The sequence below is a fragment of the Lycorma delicatula genome, chromosome 4, assembly GCF_047948215.1.
Source record: "Lycorma delicatula isolate Av1 chromosome 4, ASM4794821v1, whole genome shotgun sequence".
Taxonomy (NCBI): Eukaryota; Metazoa; Arthropoda; class Insecta; order Hemiptera; family Fulgoridae; genus Lycorma; species Lycorma delicatula.
The window spans coordinates 71,810,199-71,831,016 of NC_134458.1; the positions used below are offsets into that span (position 1 = coordinate 71,810,199).

At 30.5% G+C, this 20,818-nt stretch overlaps 1 protein-coding gene across 1 annotated transcript in view; it reads right to left on the reverse strand.

Moving 5' to 3' along the window:
• Positions 1-20,818, reverse strand: part of LOC142322639 (cohesin subunit SA-1-like) — a 54,981-nt gene that overhangs the window by 22,675 nt on the left and 11,488 nt on the right. The window contains exons 4-7 of the mRNA XM_075361718.1: positions 17,673-17,871; positions 12,401-12,469; positions 9,352-9,496; positions 271-442 (exon numbers count right to left, since the gene is read on the reverse strand). Of these exons, the coding sequence (XP_075217833.1) occupies positions 271-442; positions 9,352-9,496; positions 12,401-12,469; positions 17,673-17,871 (585 nt within the window). The remainder of the gene's footprint in view (positions 1-270; positions 443-9,351; positions 9,497-12,400; positions 12,470-17,672; positions 17,872-20,818) is intronic.

Genomic DNA, 20,818 nt, shown 5'->3' on the forward strand with positions numbered 1-20,818 from the left:
AAATGCATGTATGAATTCATCTCTGAGACTGTCAATATGGAATGAGATAAAATAAGTCTGGAGTAGATATAAAATAATGCTACTTTCTTAAAAACTTGCATGGCTGGCCTAGAAAGCCAATTAAGACTTACTGTGGTTATATTACTGGTTTCAAAATAGCAAAAAAAATTTAGAATGACAAAAGTCCAAAATTAAATTTAAAATCCAAGAAATACTGAAAGCATACTTAATAGATCAAACTAAATGCTATGTTAAATAAAGCAAAATTACCTTTATAGCTTTATTTCTTAAATTCTCATTTGGTTCATTAAGAAGATAATACAGCAGATGAAAATATTTACTGGCAAAATATTCAAAATGTACATGAAAATTTTTATTCAAAAACTTCAACCACGTTTCTGTTTCCTCATAACAATAGCTCCTCACTTCCAACTCTTTAGCTCTTAAAAAAAGACAGGGTATAAATAAAGAAATATAATTTTCTTTTAAATTGAATACATCAGGTCTTAAAAGCAGATTGATTCTTTTTTCAAACAAATTGCAGAAAAAAATGCAAAGCAAACAACTACTAATCTTATTCCCTAAATATCTACTACTTACAAATAAAATATAATCAGAGTTAAAAGCTCATTCGAGAATTCATTGGTAACATTTACTGTTTAATATACAATAAGTTTAAATTTTTTTCTTCTACTTAAATCAGCTGAAAAGTAATTATTAAAGAAATATCTTTGATCACAAATCAATCAGACCCAAAACCTTAAGACAAGGTATTCTATTAAAAGAGCTACACTTGTTTGGTATTGAGTTTTTTCTGTAAATATAACACTGTTAACTAAAACCGATAATGACAAATAAATTTATAGATTTTTTATTATATTACATTATATAAAACAATTCAAACTTGCGTAGCAATACTTCAGAAGCTGATCTGGGGCATTAATATGAAGAAATTCCTATAAACTTACATCTAGAAGTGCTTTGTCATCATGTTATTACTAGAGAAAAATATTTTATCCTCATTTATGCTCCAATAAAGCCGTAATGAAATTTTTGATGCATGTATTACAAGAGAGGCAGTTTTACCTAAACTGTTTAAGAGGGTATATTTTTGAGCTAAAGACATGAAACAGATCCAGAACTGTCTATTTTTCAAGAAAACTATTACAAAGTCAAAAAATTTAACTGAAAATTAATTTTGCAAAAAACATTTTTTTTAGGTTTTTGTAGATTAACTTTGTTAAATTGCCAGTTAACGAGCAAACATTTACAATTAAATTAATATAAATATTAATTCTAAGAAAATTGATGTATTTAAAGTCAACAACAAAAAACAGATACAAGTTTTAGAAATTTGATTTTAAAACAAAGTAAACCAAGTTATGGCAGAAAATTGTTACAATTTTATACAGAACAAAAATTTTCTTCATATTCTAAAATACATTAAAACAAAAAACTAGCTTATAAAACAAACTAAATTAGCAAAGAAATTTTTATCTTTAACACGAGTTGGCAGTAACTGATAACATCTAAAAATCAAAAAGCAATAGACATGCCATGTTATTTGTTTTGAATTATCTGTGAATAATTTTATGAGTAGCTTTACAAGTATGTTGGTGTTTTTAGGATAACAATTTAAAAAATAATTTTAGTTTATTACTAGCCTTCAATGCACCCTACAGGTGAGTCTCAGCTACCCTTGCCCCTTCGGGACTCGGGCCAACTTTGCATGAATTCATTTAAGCGTTTACTCATAAAACACTCTCAAACAAAAATCGAAGGCAGCTACTCAAACCACTACACCAAACAGCTACATGCCCACGCCTCCTTCATAGGACTAAACCTCCAAGGAGGTTTCTTGTCTTCTTGGCACTTTAATATTTTTATATTTATTACTATAGTTGAAATAGACTTGTTTGAACCATTCAACTGCAGTGTTCACGTTAAAACAGGCGCTTGGTCATTTCCAGTCATCAGGAAAATTCATGTTGCAACATGGTCATTTATCCTTATTGCATCATTTAGCTTTGTAGTTACAGACTGGTCAGTCTGGCATTAGTCAGTGACCTGTTCACATCTACCGAGTGTCTCAAATTTCATCCTTTGTTTGGAAGTATTTATTAAATAAATAAGTTTTACCTAATATTATATTTGCAAATTTTAAAATCAGTTAAATTTTTTAAATTAAAGAACTAAATTTAAATTTGGAAAAATGTGTATTTTAAGAACTTCCTCTTATGTTGTTTGTCTTAAGTTTTTCTTAACTGTTTTTTTATGAGTTCTCAAAGGGTCACAACAGAACACTGAATTTTGACAAAAACATTTGTTTAAGATATTTACAAACACTAGTGACATCTGAATTAACACATAAAAAAATAAGTTGGTTTTCATCACTAAATTCACAAATTTTAATGAGTAAATAGGTGTGCGCACCATAACAAAAATAGTTACTACAGGTAAACTGCTTAAATAAAAAATTATAAAAAATAGTTTTAAGGTCCTGAAAATATAGGAAACAACTGGGTAAGTTTCAATTTTTTTTTGAATCGGTCAATCAGCTTATGTTTTTTTGGACACTTCAAATGGATTGACGCTATTATGATTACAGTTCAAGGATACAATAACAAATATCCCGATCGAAGAGTACTGAACCATAAAGTGTTTGAAATGGTGGAGAGATGTCTTAGAGAAACAGGTATACAGAAACCAAAAATAGAGGCCGGTCAACAATGGTTTGTAAGGAATCCAAATACTGAGTAAAAAATTCTTAATGCTACACAATTATCTTCCATTACAAGCACCAGAAGAACATTTATATATTTCACAACCAAGTGTGTGGTGATCAATATGGAAGTAATAATGGTCCAATTTCACACAATGAATGGGCAAGACTTATTACCTCCTGATTGTATTAAACAGACAAAATTTTGTTGATGGTTAATTAGAAAATATGCACCCAACCCCAATTTCCTTAGTCATATTCCAGTTACTAATGAATCATGCTTCACAAGAAATGGAAGTGTCAAAATCACTATACTTGGGCATAGGAAAACCTACACGAGACTGCCACATTTCCAACATATGAGGGTTGTTTATTGAAGAGTCCGTGCAAAAATAAAAACCAATTAATTTTTTGAAATAAATCTCTTTTATTTCTCAACATTCCTTTTAATTTTATATATTTCAACTATCTTGTTGATTCCTTCCAAATAATAGGATTGTTCCAACTCTGCAAAATAGGCATTTGTTCTTCCAATCATCTCCTCATTTGAATAAAATCTCCTTCCTGCCAGAAAATTTTTCATGTTGGGGAACAAACAGTAGTCTGAAGGAGTCAAATCAGGAGAATAAGGGCATGCAGAACGAGTTTAAAACCTAAATCTATCAATTTTGCATCCACAACTGCAGAAGAGTGAGCAGATGCATTATCATAATGGAAAAGAACTTTTTCGTGGGCCAATGGAGAAGTTTTTTTTGCAGCTTGATTTCAGACAGTTCAATAATGTTGTATAGTATTTGCCTGTAATCACAACCTTTTTAAATAGTTTATTGTGAATCCCAAGACAGTTGCCATAATATTTCTTGTTGAAGGAATGGCCTTCACCTTCTTTTGTGCAAGACTCCCTGTTGGCAACCCATTATATAGATTTTCCTTGGTCTTAGGCGTGTAGTAGTGTATTAAGTTTTATCTACACTGATGAAACGATGCTTAAAATCCTCAGGATTTCACTGAAACAGCTGCAACCTGTTCATGAAATACCTCACACAATTTCTTTGAATAAACTATGAGCTATTCTAGCACCCATGTTGCAGATAGCTTTTTCATGTTTTCAAGCATTGATGCAACATATTATGCACCCATTCAATCAAGATGCCCACAATACTAGCAATTTCAAATATCTTCACTATCTATTATCCAACGCCATATCATGAATTTTATCAATCATTTCTGGAGAAGTGACCTCAACAGAGTGTCCAGAATATTCCGCACCACTTGTGCTCATAGGACTGCTTCAAAAATTTTGAAACCACTCACAAACTGTTGTAATCAAAGATGCAAATTCACCATAATATCAAGTTTTTCTTCAGTCTCCTGGGGTGATTTTTCCTTCATAAAATAAAGTTTAATCAACACATAAAACTCTGTTTCATCAATTTTTTAGAAATAACTTGACTTTTTAGAATCAGATGGACACAACAGAGAAACTAAATGATTAGGTCAAAACTTGATGTGCATTCTTACAAAAGATGATACTTACTGAAAATCTCTCAATATGCAATGGTATGCTAACTCTCGGACTCTATATGGACTTTTCAAACCACCCCCGCATACTTTGTTTAATGTGTAGTATGGTCTTCTTTGTGATAATCTCATGAGTCCTTTCCTCTTACCACCTAGGCTTTCAGGAATACAGTACTTACATTTCTTGCAAATGAATTTGACTTAACTCTTGGAGGATAATTGTATTGATAATTTAATTACAGATACACTAAAGATGTGGTTTATACATGATGATGCATCAGCTCACTTCCCTTGTAATGTTAGAAATTATTTAAATACTTCACTCATAACTTATGAATTGGTAGAAAAAGACCAGTAAAACTGCCACCACAATTCCCAATCTCAAACCATCGGACTAATTACTTTGTGGTTGGATAATCTCAAACCATTTGACTAATTCCTTTGTGGTTGGACGAAGTCATTGATTTATTCTACACATGTACTGGTACACAAAAACTGAGAAACTGCATCATTCAGGCCACAGAAATATTAGGAATAATCCTGACACTATAAGATATGTTTGAAAGACATCGATCGATTAGTTGCACTGAATGCTGCATTTAACAAAATGGCAGCAACAATTAATAACTACTTTCAACATGTTATTACCTTAAGTCGTGAAGTATTTTGGTAATAATCATTCTGAGAAAAAGGTTATTTATAAATTTTTTTTTCAAATTTAATTTTGAATTCTGTTTTATATATTTTGAGATCAATACTTAAATTTCTTTCAAAATTTTTTTAACAATGTGAAAATTGTTTTATGTCTAAAATCCTAATGTTTTTCAGCCACTTTGTTTACAGCAACATTTGACCAAAGTTTAGAAGAACATTCTCTAATATATTAATGCCCCATAACAGCTTCTAAAGTATTGCTATGTAATTTTGAATCACCTGTATTCTTTTCAGAATTTTTTATGAAATTTTAGCTCTAAAACTTAACTTATAGCAATTAGCTGATAATATGCATGGCTTCCAATAACGCAGTTTGAAACAAAGGATGTTTATCCGAAGAAATATTAAAAACTACAGGGTAAAGTGCCTTCCCACTACTTCTTCAATGAAAGAAAAAATACACTAATTAACAATTAGAGGAGCCATTAATCAATTTTTTTTTAGTTTTTATTAAACTATCTTTTAATATTATTTTTCAATATTTAATTAAAACTATTATATCACTTTTTTAAGGCAGAAAATTCAATACAGTACTTAAATTAACTCCCTGGACAGCATGTAGAACCTGCTGTAAAAATAATCAAAAACCTGCTTGAATGCAGGATACCTTACAGTTTTGATAATCATCATTTTAACATTATATGTTAGAAATTAAAATAAACAGTAATACCCCAAATCACCACGGTGATGGTCACTTAACTCATAACAGTAAAAAATATTCTCATAAAAACAATATATTAGAGCAAATTGATACAAAATGTAATTCTTATTAACTTTTATTACATCCAGAGCGCATAAAATTGGTAGATCTTAAAAAGGTTGTTTTCTTCAAATATTATTTCAAATTTTACAACCTACTATATTACCTCTGTGAACAGAGGAGGAAAAATGCTAATATTATACAAAATATTTCTACCAGTATTACTAAAAACATTTATATTCTTTCATTCTGCAGTTTCAATAATTTTGTTTAAATTGTTTCAGCAATTAAAATAAAACTGGTAACAGTTTTAGATTAAAAAATTATGCTTAAAGAATTATTTCAATCACAGTTAAGATTAACTTCTCATGGAGGCTATAACAATTTTATGTAATGCGCAAAAAAATTAAATAATACTAATCCATTAAAAAATGTGGTTATTCATGTATTTTTATTAACTCCAAGAAATAAAAAGTGCACTATAAAGAATATGTACAAAAAGGTCTTTATAAGAACAGATTCCTTTCAGATTTTTATAATTGAGTGAGGCTGGAATGAACAAGGACTGAGACTTTTTTCTCACCTGACTATTTAACTTACTTTCAAAGTTAAAAGAAATTTAGGAAAAGAATGGTTAAAGTAATTTAATTATCATTAATTAGAGGAATTTTAGGGGGCCAAGAGTGATAAGGGTTACCTTTTAACATCATAAAGATGTTTATGAGTCCTTGAAAACATCAAGTAATATCAGAGGGCCTGAAGCAGTAAGGGTCCTGAACCTTTTGGACATCATAAAGATGTTTATGTGTCTTTCAAGATATCAAATAAATTTTTAATGCCATAAAATTTCAGTTGTAAATGAAAGGATCTAAGGAACCTATAATATAAAACCTATAGATGAGAAACAAAGCTTAAATTTCTGATAACATAAACATTTTTACTGATCTCCAAAAAAACAAGATGAATATAAAAAGGATGAGATCTATATCTCAATGTTTAATTATTTAAATTAAAGGAGACTAGAGGCCCTAGGATCTCAAACCTATATAACTCGTGAAATTTGAGATTTTTACTTGCCCTTGATGATAGAACACACTTTCAAAAAGGATAGCTGAAATATAACGTTATTTAAATTTTTGTTAATAGGAAGCAGGATAGTTGGAGGGCAAGAGATCTCAGAACTACTTAACACCAATGTGATTTTCATTTCGAAAAATAATGGTTTAATTATTATTATTTCAGTTAGTTATTGTAAGGTCCGCAGAAGATCTAGGGTGCCCAGAGGTGTAAAAAGATCTAAATTCTATAACAGTTAACACAATTAGATACCAAGATATATTTTTTAAAAGAATATTTTGCATTTTGCAAAATTTTAATCTTTTTGATTGAGGGGGCTAGAGGGATTGGAAAGAAGGGGCCTGAACCTTTGGGACACCATTAGATCGTTTTCTCCTGAAGAAATTAAATCAGATATTAAAGGAAAAAAGATTGCAGCAATTTGATTAGTAACTAGTTAGTGACCAAGGAAAGATCTCTGGCGACCCAAGAGGAACTAGAACTCTATGACACTATTTATTTTTTATAAAAAGAACAGTTTTTAAACAGAATGGTTTAAATTTGGAGGTATATCAGTTTTTATTAATTGAAAAACTAGAAATTGGGTGGAGCCTGACACTGTTACATATGCTTGCTTGTCTTCAAAGGTAAAATGTACTTTGAAAAAGAACGGCTCTAATAAAATCATTTTTATTTTCATACATTAAGATGAGTTGGGTTGGAGAGCTGATATATTGAGGCAAGATGGCCTAAATCTTGATATAAGTTTCTTACTTGTGCCTGGAGATAGACAACATTTTGAAAAGTGATTCAAATATTAAAATACAGGTTTTCATTTTTAATTTAAAGGTGTTTGGGAATTAACTATAACCCAAACTCTATGAAACCAGCAATTTTTACTTCCTTGTACGAAGTAAAGGAAGTATTGTGATCGTGAAAAATTTCAATTTTCAGATTTCAACAGAAATATCCATTTTGACCGTCCCTGAATCCATTTTGACTAGTTTTGGCGTGATGTATGTACATACGTATCTTGCATAACTCAAAAACGATCAGCCGTAGGATGTTGAAATTTTGTTAGGACTGCTGTAACATCTAGTTGTGCACCTCCCCCTTTTGACTGCAATCAACTTAACCAAAAGTCTGCAACTAAGCCCAAAACCTAAAAAAAATTTGGTTTTGGACTTTTCTTAACTTTAGTAATAGGCCCTCATTGAGAGCTTTTCAACAATGTATTTAACAGTGGTACTTATTTTCATTGGTTCCAGAGTTATAGCCACATGAAATTTTAATTAATGAAATATCTAGATCTAAAAGGAGAAGGCACATCGGTTCGAATCAGACTTCATTTCTTTTTTTAACTTTTTTTTAAATTTATTATTTAACATTTTCTTTTTTAAATTAAATATATTGATTTATTAATAATTATTAACCCGTGATTGTAAAAAAAATTACAATAATTATTTAATAATAACAAAAAAAATGAAACAGAATCAGAAGTTATTAGTGAAAAAAAATTTTATGAGCTTTTAAAAATGTGTATATGTAATTTAATAAGCATTATTACATATGTGTATATGTAATAAGTTTGGTGAAACATCTGATTATTTAATATTAATTGAAAATTATAATTTAGAATCATATTATTTTTGGATTCTCTTAACAATTTCGTATAAAAATTGTGTATTTATTTTTAAAAAAATCATTTTATTTAATTATTTGACAGAAAAATAGAATACATCTTTGAATTGTATTCAATTTAAAGTGATTGTTGAAATTTTTTTTTTCATTTGTGCGTAATATCCACAAGATTTCTTGTGTGCATTTCAGATTTCTGGTGTGTCACATAAATAAAAGTTAATAATAATTAAACTATTCCGTTTAGTGAACTCCTGTATACTGGTTACAGATATTAATTTTGACCTTATGGTGTAGAATAATCAGTTTTTATTACTGGATTGTTTGGTAAACAATTTATTTAAAGATAAGTCAAGGGACTTTTACTCTAACCTAATTTTCCAGGTTAGATTGTTGAATTAATAATTGTATAAATAATTGATGTTAATAAAAACTAGTAGTATTTTAGCAATTGTGTAACTGTCCACTTTTATTAAAGAACTGGAGGATTGTATCTCACTTTCAAATTAAATAAGTTTAAATGAAGTGGAGCAAAAATGTGTATATGTAATTTAATAGATGTACAAGGATGTGGTGTTCACATCAGATTTTTTACTTCTCACAATAAACAACTTTATTTTTTTACAGCATCAATTTTGCAACATTGAATGTTTAAAGGCTGTATTTTACTTTTTATTAATTTAGGGGACCAGTGTTTTGAAGGTATGAGGAACCTACAACTCTTCGATGATATTAAGGCTTTTACTTCACCCTGAAGATATAGCTCAATCTGGAAAATAACAGTTTGAATACTGCAATATTTTAATTTGTATTAATGTAATGAAAAAATCTAGGGTGACATGTATACTATGAAGCCTACACTATTAAAGCCTAATTTAAAAGAAATAAGCTTTTAAACATTAGAAGAATATTTCAAATTTCTTCAATATTTTCTAAAATGATCCTGGTCAAAAAATCTCAGTGCCTTAACAAAATAGTACAGATCAGCAAATTAATTTACTTCCTTGTTTTGGTGATAACTTCATTCATCAAATTCGAGATGTACATTTTATAAATGTCCATCTCATTTTGAAGAGAACTCGACAGGTTTTTTAACTTTCTCCTCATTTGGCGTGTCATTTTTGTTTTATCATTTTCTATTATAACTATAAAATAAAAAATGAAAATTAAATTAAATAGATTTCTAATTTATAAAATAAAAAAAACAAACAAAACATATAAAAATTACAGGAACTTAATACAAAGTTTGAAAATCAACTAAAAAGAAGTCTAAGTTGTGAATAAACAAATCCACGTGGTTTACGTATTATTACCCAAACCTGATAATCCAGTCTTGACATAAACAAACTTGGTCTAGATTATGAAAATTAAATTAATAAAGTTACTTTCTAATGTCTCAATTTTTATTTACATCTACAGTAATTAACATTTTAATTCAAAATATTTAGATTTTATTAATAAAGATTTGAAGATTTTTAACTATCAAAATAGAAAGATTGAAATAATGACAAATAGATAAAAAGTCAGTATAAAGAATACAGGAAAGAAAGATTGATACTACTATTTAGATAAAGGTAAATCATTTAGATTGCACGTTACGTGGCATTTATGAAGTAAATGAGTATTTTTCAGAAAACAATTTATCTAATCTCTGAAGATGTCAAAATCCTGGGTTATAACAAACAAACTTGTTACATAGTACTTATAAGTCACTCTGTATAAGGGTTATGTTTAACCCTCAAAACAGAGTTATAAAAATAATTCTTTTTTCTTTATTATTTTTCTCAATTTTTCCTCCGATTACACTAATAAACATAATTTTTGTTTCCTACCATAAGATATATGATTTTAATCTGTTTTTCATACTGAAAATGAATATGAACTCAGAATCTTTCTATTACCCACCATTTTAAAATTTTTTTTTTATTTTAATTAAAGGATTTTTTTCATTTTTCAATGTATAGTTAGCATTTTAAGCTCCTGTAATGTATTTTATTAACTCATTTTTTGTTTAATTTTGTTAACATAAACTGCAAGTTATAAATAAACATTACTAGACAAATAATTAATTCATATCATAGTCACATATTATGACATCATATCTAATACTGAAGAGTGAGCCTTCATGGACAAGATTAATCATGTTTATGCAGGTCAAAACATGTAGCTGAAAGCACAGCTGTTTGTATTAAGCACTGGATTTAGGAATGAATTAATTCTGTTCAGTCTTATTGCTATCTTAAGCTTGTTAACAGCGCAGTGTCATAATGCCTCAAAATCGTGTAAATGATGTGGATGCCTTTTGTTATGTATGTGGTGAGTTTACTGTAAAATCAAATAGAAAAAGCATTATACCTAATTAAAAAAGTGTGTCATTTGTACTTTCAGTGTAAAATTGGTGATCAGGATAAGACGTGGGCTCATATAGTATACACTAATTGTTCTGTATATTTAATAGGATGGCTGAAAGGTACACGGAAGGCTTTGCCATTTGGTGTGTCTATGGTTTGGTGTAAACCAAAGGATCATGAAACCGATTGTTACTTACGTTTAAAATGTATGTCTGGAATTTCTAAAAAATATCCTTCATTGCAATCTGCAATCAGGCCTGTTCCTCACAGTGAAATTATTCCAGTTCCTGAGCCATCTGTGAATGTATGTTTCGAAAGCAGTGATGAAGAATCATACAAAAATTTTCTCGGCAAACAAAAATACGACAATTACCACGATATTGTTAATCAACTTCTTACTTCATACAGAGCTGTGGGATGTAATATGTCTCTGAAAATACATTTCCTCTACTCACATCTGGAATTTTTCCCGGACAACCTCGGAGACATAAGTGACGAACACGGTGAATGTTTCCACCAAGATATTTCGATGATGGAAAGCCGCTGTAAAGGGAAATGGAATACTAACATGCTAGTCAGTTAGTTGGACATTAATTTGGGATACGCCTGAGGCTATTTATAAAAGAAAAGCATCAGCAAAATCATTCTAGCACAGATATGGACATGCAAAATTATAAATTTTACAGATTTTAACTATATTTTCCCTTAATTGTTTTTGAAGTGTAATTTATTTAAAACTAAGGGTGATAAAAAAATTGTATTTACAGATCTGTAATGTATGCAAAAAATCAATTCATGAAATGATATCACATTTAGAGAAACATTTAAAAAAATCTTTTTTGTCTATGTGTTATCAGCTTTCTGGTAGAAATCTAGATTTCTAGTTCATTATGATAGAATCACGTTTGATGTCTGTGATAAATTGTGAAGAATATATTGATTATTGATACCAAGTATTTAGAAGGTATAGGACTTGTTTGATACAGAAGGGAATAGAAGGGGTGACCTTGTAGTCAGTCAACCAGAACTCCTGTTAAACTTAATATCACTTTAAGATGGATACTGAATTAAATATTGAACCTGAGGATATACAGATTAACTTAACTGATAAGAAAGGTACCTTAGTTGTAATTTATTGCTAATTTTTCAATGTGCTTTCCTCCTCTCATATAATGATTTTCTATCAATGAATTGGAAAGATGCTGGTTTGTAAGATATGGATATATTAGTTTGGAAAGACTTGAATGTTATTGAAGTAAGAGGAATTAAACTCAAATTCGTGTAGGACAATTATGTATGCAGACTTAAAAATTTTGTGTTTCAAAATGGGTTTATGTTGAACATATCTGTTTCTCCCTTGACCTTGCTGTTTCTTGCTCTTGACCTTGTTATTAGAAAAAGGGGAAGAGGTAATAAGTCTGAGAGCATATGTTATCAGTCCCTTTGGATCACTATCGCATATGATATTCTGTTTAGAAGGATAATAATGCTCTATGTTGCAATGCTTATTCAGTTTATTTATTCTGATAATTAATTACTTTTAATAATATTTCACATTACTGCTATTAAATAGATTATCTATAGTACCTACGTTACTACTAAATGGTTTTTGTGTAATTAAATTAATGCAAAAAATATATAGTGATAAAAGTACAAATATATTTTTAGATATAGGTATATTATAAAATAATGATTTACCTTTTATACTCTCTAATTCTGTTATTTTCAACCACAGCATACACAGAATGTATGAAATCATTCTTGTACCTAAGAAAAAAAAACAATATTCAAACATTATGTCATATTCAAGAATTTTTTTTTATCAGACAACAGAAGGAGAGTAATATGTTTGATAGTTTTGTATTGGTAGTATATCTGCAGCAATTTGACTCCATACTAGCCATACTCCAGTATGGCCATTACAAAATAAATATTACAAAATACAAATATAAAATTACAAAATAAATATAAAAAAATTCACTTTCAATCTGTAATAATTAACTGACAGAAGAAAGACATATTATATAATACTAGTATAGGTGATTTAATCACAAACTCATGCTGAAAAGTTAATAATAAAAATGATTCAATTTAAAAAAGCCAGCAAAGGATTGCAAAATTTTCTTGGAAATGTCCCTTACATTCAACAAAATTTTTTAATGTAAATAATCCAATAAATTTAAGGTAAGTACATTTGGCTTAGTGAAGAAGGCAATAGGAAATCATTTCACTTCTCACTTTTTCTAGAAAGTCTGCCATAGGGTGCTTATAAGTGGTTGTCATTTTTTTGGAATGACTTGTGACTCATGTCAGATCACCTACACCTATTACCAGTTATTTACTTACCATACATACATAAATATACATACAAACACGTACTGAAAGACAAAGGATGAGATGGTGAAGTTGAAAATGTCAGATGTAATCCTGGTTGGACTAAAGAAAAATACATTTATACATGTATATATATATAAAAAATACAAGGGAGAATAAGTAAAAAATTAAAGTGAAATTTAAAAATCCATTTCTTAAAATTTCACCCATATTCATGAAATATGCTTATTTCTCAATATAATCCCCTCCTATTTGTATGTAATTAATCCATCTTTTAGCAAGTTTTTGAATTCCTTCCTGGAAGAAATATTTCAGTCTGAAGTTTTTAGATGACTTTGAACACGTTCTGACAACTTCATCGAAAAATAATTCTCTCAGAGCTCTTCTTTCAGTGGTCAAAAAAAAGATGAAAATCTCTTGAAGTCAGGTAAGGACTGCACAGGTACGCTGCAGTAGCTCAAAATCAATATCTTCATGGCAAAGGATTATTTTATTGGCTGTATAAATTGTTATCCTAAGATCCTGAAATCTCGGGGTAAACACCTTTTGAGATTTATCCCAACTTTTGAACTTGATTCTTCTTTCAGTAATGGCAGTAGTTCACAGTAGTTTTTACTATAAACTGTTACACCTTTTGGTGCAAAGTGAACAAGAACAGGACCTTCCATACTCAGAAAGTCATTACCATCAACTTTCCCGGAAATGGGTCAATTTTGAATTCTTTAGCATAAGAATTGAAGGATGTTTCCAGATTACACTATGTCGCTTACTCTTGATTCAAAGCAATGTACCCATGTCTCAAAATTATTATCCACTTCAAAAGTGAATCTCCTTCATTTCATAATGTTTCAAACGCTTCTAGAAAACTTTCAAATTATTCTCAAGTCCATCGGTTTGACGCCTGCAATCACCAAGACTGCCTCCTGTGAAATAGTACAGTAATCACCTGTTACTGTTAACAATATTAGGCATTGAGCCCTTACCCACCAGGTTGGTCTAGTGGTGAATGAGTCTTCCCAAATCACCTGATTTGGAAGTCGAGAGTTCCAGCGTTCAAGTCCTAGTAAAGCCAGCTATTTTTACACAGACTTGAATACTAGATCGTGGATACCGGTGTTCTTTGGTGGTTAGGTTTCAATTAACCACACATTTCAGGTATGGTCGAACTGAGAATGTACAAGACTTCACTTCATTCACACTCATACATATCATCCTCTGAAGTATTATCTAAACGGTAGTTACCGGAGGCTTAACAGGAAAAAGAAAGAAAGGCATTGAGCCCTTAATAATATGACCAGATAACTTTTATATTTTAGCCTATCCACCCAAACAGGCGCCATGTATAGCATAATAGACTCGCACACGCCTTTATACAGGATGCTCAGGTCTTAAAGTTAAGACCACAATCAGAATTGACCACACATTGAATACCGAAGAAGGCATTGCAGGCCCTCTCTGCAATGTATTGAAGCACTGGAACTGGTCCTGGAGAAGAGCAAGGTGCTAATAATGGCCAGAAAACACAGACTATCACATTTAGCCTATCACATTTTGGGTGCAGGATGTGTCAGTGCTTCCCATTACGTCAATGAAGTATCTCGGGGTTTAGCTACATATTCCTTTTGCAGACATACTGCCAAAGCCACAATGAAGACAGAGAAAACTGTGACCACATAGAGCTGACTCCTCAGCAATGTCTGCTATTTAATGACTGGTTGTTGACCCTCATTGGAGTCCGCTATCTAGCTGTCTCCTTGTGGCTGTTGATCCTGTAATTCGCACCAGAGATTGAGTTATGCTTTTTGGCAGGTATGGTCTTCACTTGTTGCCAAGGGGGAGGGGTTTTAGTCAGTGAGTGCCCAACACTGCCATTCTGTGCAGGCAGCTGGTAGAGCTTTCCCCTCCTCCAGCAAAAAAAAAGTTGGTTAAAATTTTGAATTTTTTTCAAAACTAATCCTCAGTACATATCAATTGAAAGTACACTTTTCTTTATCATAATTTTGACTCCTCTCACCCATTTTTGAATCACCAATTATTGATGTACAAATATATATAAGAATTTAAGTAACAGTCAATAAACAAGTCTATAAACAAGTATTCACAATCAATAAAGCGTTATAATACAATTAATTATAATAACAATGCTATAATATTGCCTAATAGAATTTTTTTTAATATTCTGTTAGAGTCTCACACTTCAAATGTTTCATTCTGCTGTATGATGGTGGCACAAAAAAAAAATTTATATCATTCATTACCAGAATACAATTTTTGACATTTAAGTTAAATTTTGCAAATAATAAATAATAAAACTCATACATATATCTTTTTAGTTATGATCATTTTAGATGTTTGTTTAAAAAATATACAGAGTGGTCCAAAAGTCACAGTACAGCCAATTACTTCAGAAGTTGTAAATAAAATGAAACATTTGTTTATACCAACGCAAATTAGGTATAAGGTCCCACCTTTGGGGTATAACACAACAATATCCATCATTTTGAATCACCATCCATTTATTTAAATGGGAAGGAGGTCATGTGACATCAAAACAGATTGAAATTTTACCAGGAATTCATTTTTGCAATCAGATTTTACTTAACTGTTACAGTGTAGGAGTTACTGGCAACCAAAAGTTTTAAAATCATACTTTGCAAGTGACATATGATGGCTTTGATGAAGGAAGAATGAACTGAGGTGATCCTGATGTCTGGTGAACAAAGCAGTCGAGTTGTTGCAACAGATTTCTACAGGTGCCACTCACAGAACCAACGATTTCGCGTAACATTGTTACATGTCTCATATCCAAATTCAAGGAAACTGGAAATGTGTCCAGCAGGTAATGTAGTGGTTATCCCAAATCTTTCACTGATAAGACAACCTCGATGATGGTCTTGGCTGCCTTTGCGAGGAGCCAACAACACAACATTCAATGTCTTGCAAGTGAAATTTGTGTTAGTCATTCCTCCATTTTGCGTATTCTTCATAGCAAAAAAATGGCACCAATTTAAGATGCAAATGCCTTTTAAAAGGTGCAAAAACTTTCTGAGGATGACCCAGACAGACATATTGAGTTCTGTACATGGGCATTACATCAATATCCGAAAAACCCTACATTCCCACAAAGTATCCTATTCACTGACGAGGCAATGTTTTATGTCAGTGGCAAGGTGAACTCGCAGAATCACCGATATTGATGTGAAGAAAATCCCCACTGGATTGACCCATCCAATGTTGTTGAAGTATTAAAATTATGGTGTGGTCTGGGATATGGGGTACCCGTGTAGTTGGACCAATATTCATCGATGGAACCCTTAATTCCAAGCAGTACTTGAACATGCTGAGAGACACTGTCTTTCCTTCCCTTTTAAATGAAGATGGAACATTCCCTTTGCTTTTTCAACAAGATGGTGCTCCACCACACTTTGGAGTAAATGTTCATCAGTGGCTTGATGTCCAGTTGCCTGGGCAATGGATTGGTCGGCGTGGCCCAATGGAATGGCCTTCAAGATCACCCGACCTCACACCTATGGACTTTTATTTGTGGGGGCATTTGAAGTAACTCATTTACACATAGAAGATTCGTGATGTTCACCATCTGCAACAAATAATTACGCTGTGCTGCATGGAAACTGCACCAAAAGTGCTTCTGCGAGTGTCTGCTGACTGGAATAAGCGACTGGAGTTATGCATTCAACAAAATGGTCAACATATTGAACACAACATGTAGCCCTCTAGTGTCAATTTTGGATGCCAATAACTCCTACCCATAACAGTTATATGAAATCTGATTGCAGAAATAAATTTCTGGTAAAATTTCAATCCGTTTTAATGCGTCACACGACCTCCTTCCCATGTAAATAAATGGACGGCGATTCAAAATGGCAGATTTCAAAATGGTGGCAATTGTTGTTATGCCCCAAAGGTGTGCCCTTACACCTAATTTAAATTGGTGTATCAAAATGTTTCATTTTCTTTACAACTTCTGAAATAATAGGCTGTACTGCGACTTTTGGACCATTCTGTCTATATATATATATATATATATATATATATATATTAAACTAAATATTAAAAAAATTCTGTGTTATGTAAGTAGATGGAAATATGTATATTATAAAAAAATGGTCTGGTGTGAAAAATAACTAAGTTATTATCTGTAATAAATATTCAAGTAAAAGCAGCTTATCATTACTATGAATAAGAAGAAATATCCAATCTGGAAAATAATAATATAGCTGAGCAACCACTTTCACAACAGTGTTACTTATACCCACAGACTAAAATAAATATCCAAAATTGGAGAACAGCTACTTTCTTATCACTTTTAGCTTCTTCCAAAATAATTTTAACTAAACTTTTATTTTGACAATTTGCAACAGCTTCTGTTAAGTATAGAATAAACGTTACAATTTTTCACATGGCAGTACCTGTGTGTATACTATGTTTTTGTGAACAATTTTGAAGCAAAGATGATGTTCAGGATACTAAGAAAAGATTTTTAAACAAATTATCATCCAAGTATGAAACTTGAAATTGCAGTCAATATAGCATTTTACTAAAAAAAAATATAATTGCCCTCATCAAATCTATCCTTCTTTGCAACAATGATAAAAGTCACAGGTTAATAACATACCAGCAGCAGCAGCAACTATTCTGAAGGATTTCCATTTAACTGTTGAAAATTCAGTTAATGTATTAATATAGTAATTTACTAAAAACATTCTATGTAGAATGTCTCCCTGTAGTTTGAACATAACTTCATCAATTAACTCAACAAATTTAGTTATCTTTTCTTCAACTGTCTGACATGGTTTTATGTCTCTTAAATTCATCTGAAAATAAATAATAATCTGTTAACATAAAAAAAAAATTTAGTAGTAAACAGTCAAATTTCAATAAATTGCATTGATGATTAGATTATCAGAACTTCAAAACATCTGCATGTATCTTTAGCATATTTATGAGAGGTTTCTATTGGACATAAATTATTTTAATTTTGTAAAAGAGCTGCCCCACTCAAATCCTATGTATATTCTTTGATGACGCTGTAAAATGACAAACATCAACAGAAAAATAAATTTGGATAAATTTATATTAGCACTTTGGACGGATGATAAAAGATATGAAATGAAATACTATATGAAAGAGAATAACTAGTTTAGAGGTTAGAAACCAACAAAAAAGATACTCTCTAATAATGGAAAAATAATGTTTTACAGCTGAATTAAATGGAATCAGTTGATAGGAATAGGAATTGTAAATCTTAATATCAATTTAGAGGAATTTAGTAATTAGCACATTTAGCTGTTAATACTGTTCAAACTTCAATTAAACAAAGGATATCTTTCAGTTGTGACATTTGATTTAAAGAGATTGTACATTTTACCGTATCACAAATGTTATTAATTACAACTAATAGGTAGGTAGTAATTATAAATACTACAACTAGCATTCATTTTATTGGTAAACTCAAAATCAATTGTACATGTAGGTGCTTTCATCTTCCCTATGGGTTTAAATTACCAATTAATGTGTTCATTTAGCTGTAATAAGATGAAAAATAGCCTTTCAGCTAATCTTTTTTTCGATCTTGAAATTAAAATCAAGCATCCTACACCAATGCATCTCCAAATGAATACTTAATTGAATTTTAAATACTTTGAAAATCAGGAAAATCCAGTCAATCTTCTTCCACAATTTTGATTGTGCCACTGTAAGAGAATTATCCTTTTCCTCACTTTTTTCATTATGATGACCACTTTAAAATTAGGTGTCAGAGGATTCATGTTACTATTTAAAAATGTTGAGTTTCCCCTTTCAACTCACCAAAAGGGACAATAATTAATCATGGGGATGATAATTTCCATTATCATCCCCAAAAAGATAGAATAATTGGTCCATAAACTCTCCTGAATATTGCAATACATCTCTAAGACACATCTCACGTTTGCTTTTTGCAGATGATGTAAAATTATATAGTGTCAATAGCCCTTTGAAAAGTGAATTATTGAAATGTAATCTGAACAGTGTTCAATAGTGTTGTAGCAATAAATAAAAGATAAATTACAGTAAATATAAAGCTATTTTTCCAATAAGATATTCAGTTATATCTTGTCACATAGCAGAACAGACAATTAAATTTGACGATAAGATTAAAGTACTAAGTATTTAAGTAAAATTTAATTTCATGAACCACCTTACCATATCCATTAACAATGCTTACAAATCAATGGGTTTTTTTTTGTACAAGTTGTTCATGGGATACACATCTTATTCTTAGTTTATATTATGCATTACTCCAAAGTAATCTTGAATATGCTGTTGAGGTTTAGAGCTCATTCTATGGTGTACATCTTATATTAAAAAGATTCAAAACAGGTTCTCAAAATATATATATTTTAAACATTTTCATTATCTGGTCCATTTGATTCTTCCCAGCACTAAATTAACAGCAATTTTGCAGGTAAATGCTTTAGAAATAAAGCCAATGGTGGCTCATAGCTAAAATTAGTGGGGGTGCTGCTCCAGGAAAAATTTTTTCTGGCCTTTTCAAGGCCATGGTTAGTTTTCTATAAAATAAAAGAACCAAAAAAAAAATGAATCAAATAGAATATCTGGAAGCAGGATAATAATCTAATTCTTCACTTTATCAGATTCAAGAATATGGTACACAGTTTTTAAGTACATTGTGTTTAAAAACCATATTCAGTTTAATGGAATAAATAATAAAATGCCAATACAGATAATATTTTTTAGTATTATTAGATAATTACTTAATAAAATGTCCACTTAAAAACACTATAATCCAATGGTACTTAATTTAAATCTCTATGTACACAGAAACAAATACATAATTATTTTTTACTAATTACCTTCTCTTTCGCCCTTCCAGCATGTTTTTGGACACGTTTGGCAATCAAAGAGCCTTGCTTTCCGCCATCTTCTGGTCGCTACTGAAAACTAAACCACTTTCATATTCCTTCCACCGACTAAACTAGAAAAGGGAACAAACAAGGAACGTTCCATACACACACGGAGTAAAAAAAAACTACCTTCCACCAGCACGCCAGGGTCAGCACTGCAGGAGCGATAGTGCTCCCTCTCCCTCGCAGCCTTGCCTGCAGCTTCGTATGTGCGCATATGCACAACAGCCAAACATACCATTGGAACTGTGAAGCACACAGTTCCATACAAAGATTTTTGTGTCTTTTTCATAGACTGGAGGATGGCTACTGACATTAAGCTTAAGGATAATATATTGCACAAGTATAAAGAAAGAATAAAAGGAAAAAGGACTCATTATATTAAATGTTATCAATAATATCAAGTGGAAATAGGGGTGCTACAGTTTCACAGTGCCTATATGCGAGCCACCACTGAATAAAACATAATGTAAAGGATTTAAATACTGTTTTATAAATAAATATTAAAATGGATTAGCTATTTTTTCCTTCAAATTATGTCGAGTTATATGATTTTTCTATTAGATCTATAATTTTAAATAGGACAACAGTTCAATTAAGTTTTTATCAGAGTGCTATGATTAATGAATTTAATTTCCTTTTTTTTTATCTCTTTCTATTTCCTATTATAATTATAAAGAAAATATTGTAAACATATATATTTACTGTAAAAGTATGAATTTTTAATTCTGTAATTTAAATTTATAATTAATGTTTTTTATTAAATAATTTCATATGTTAAGAAGATACATTCGGGAGTAACCTGTTTGATTGCTTACAGATTGATATTGCACTGTAAATAAATAAATAATTTTGA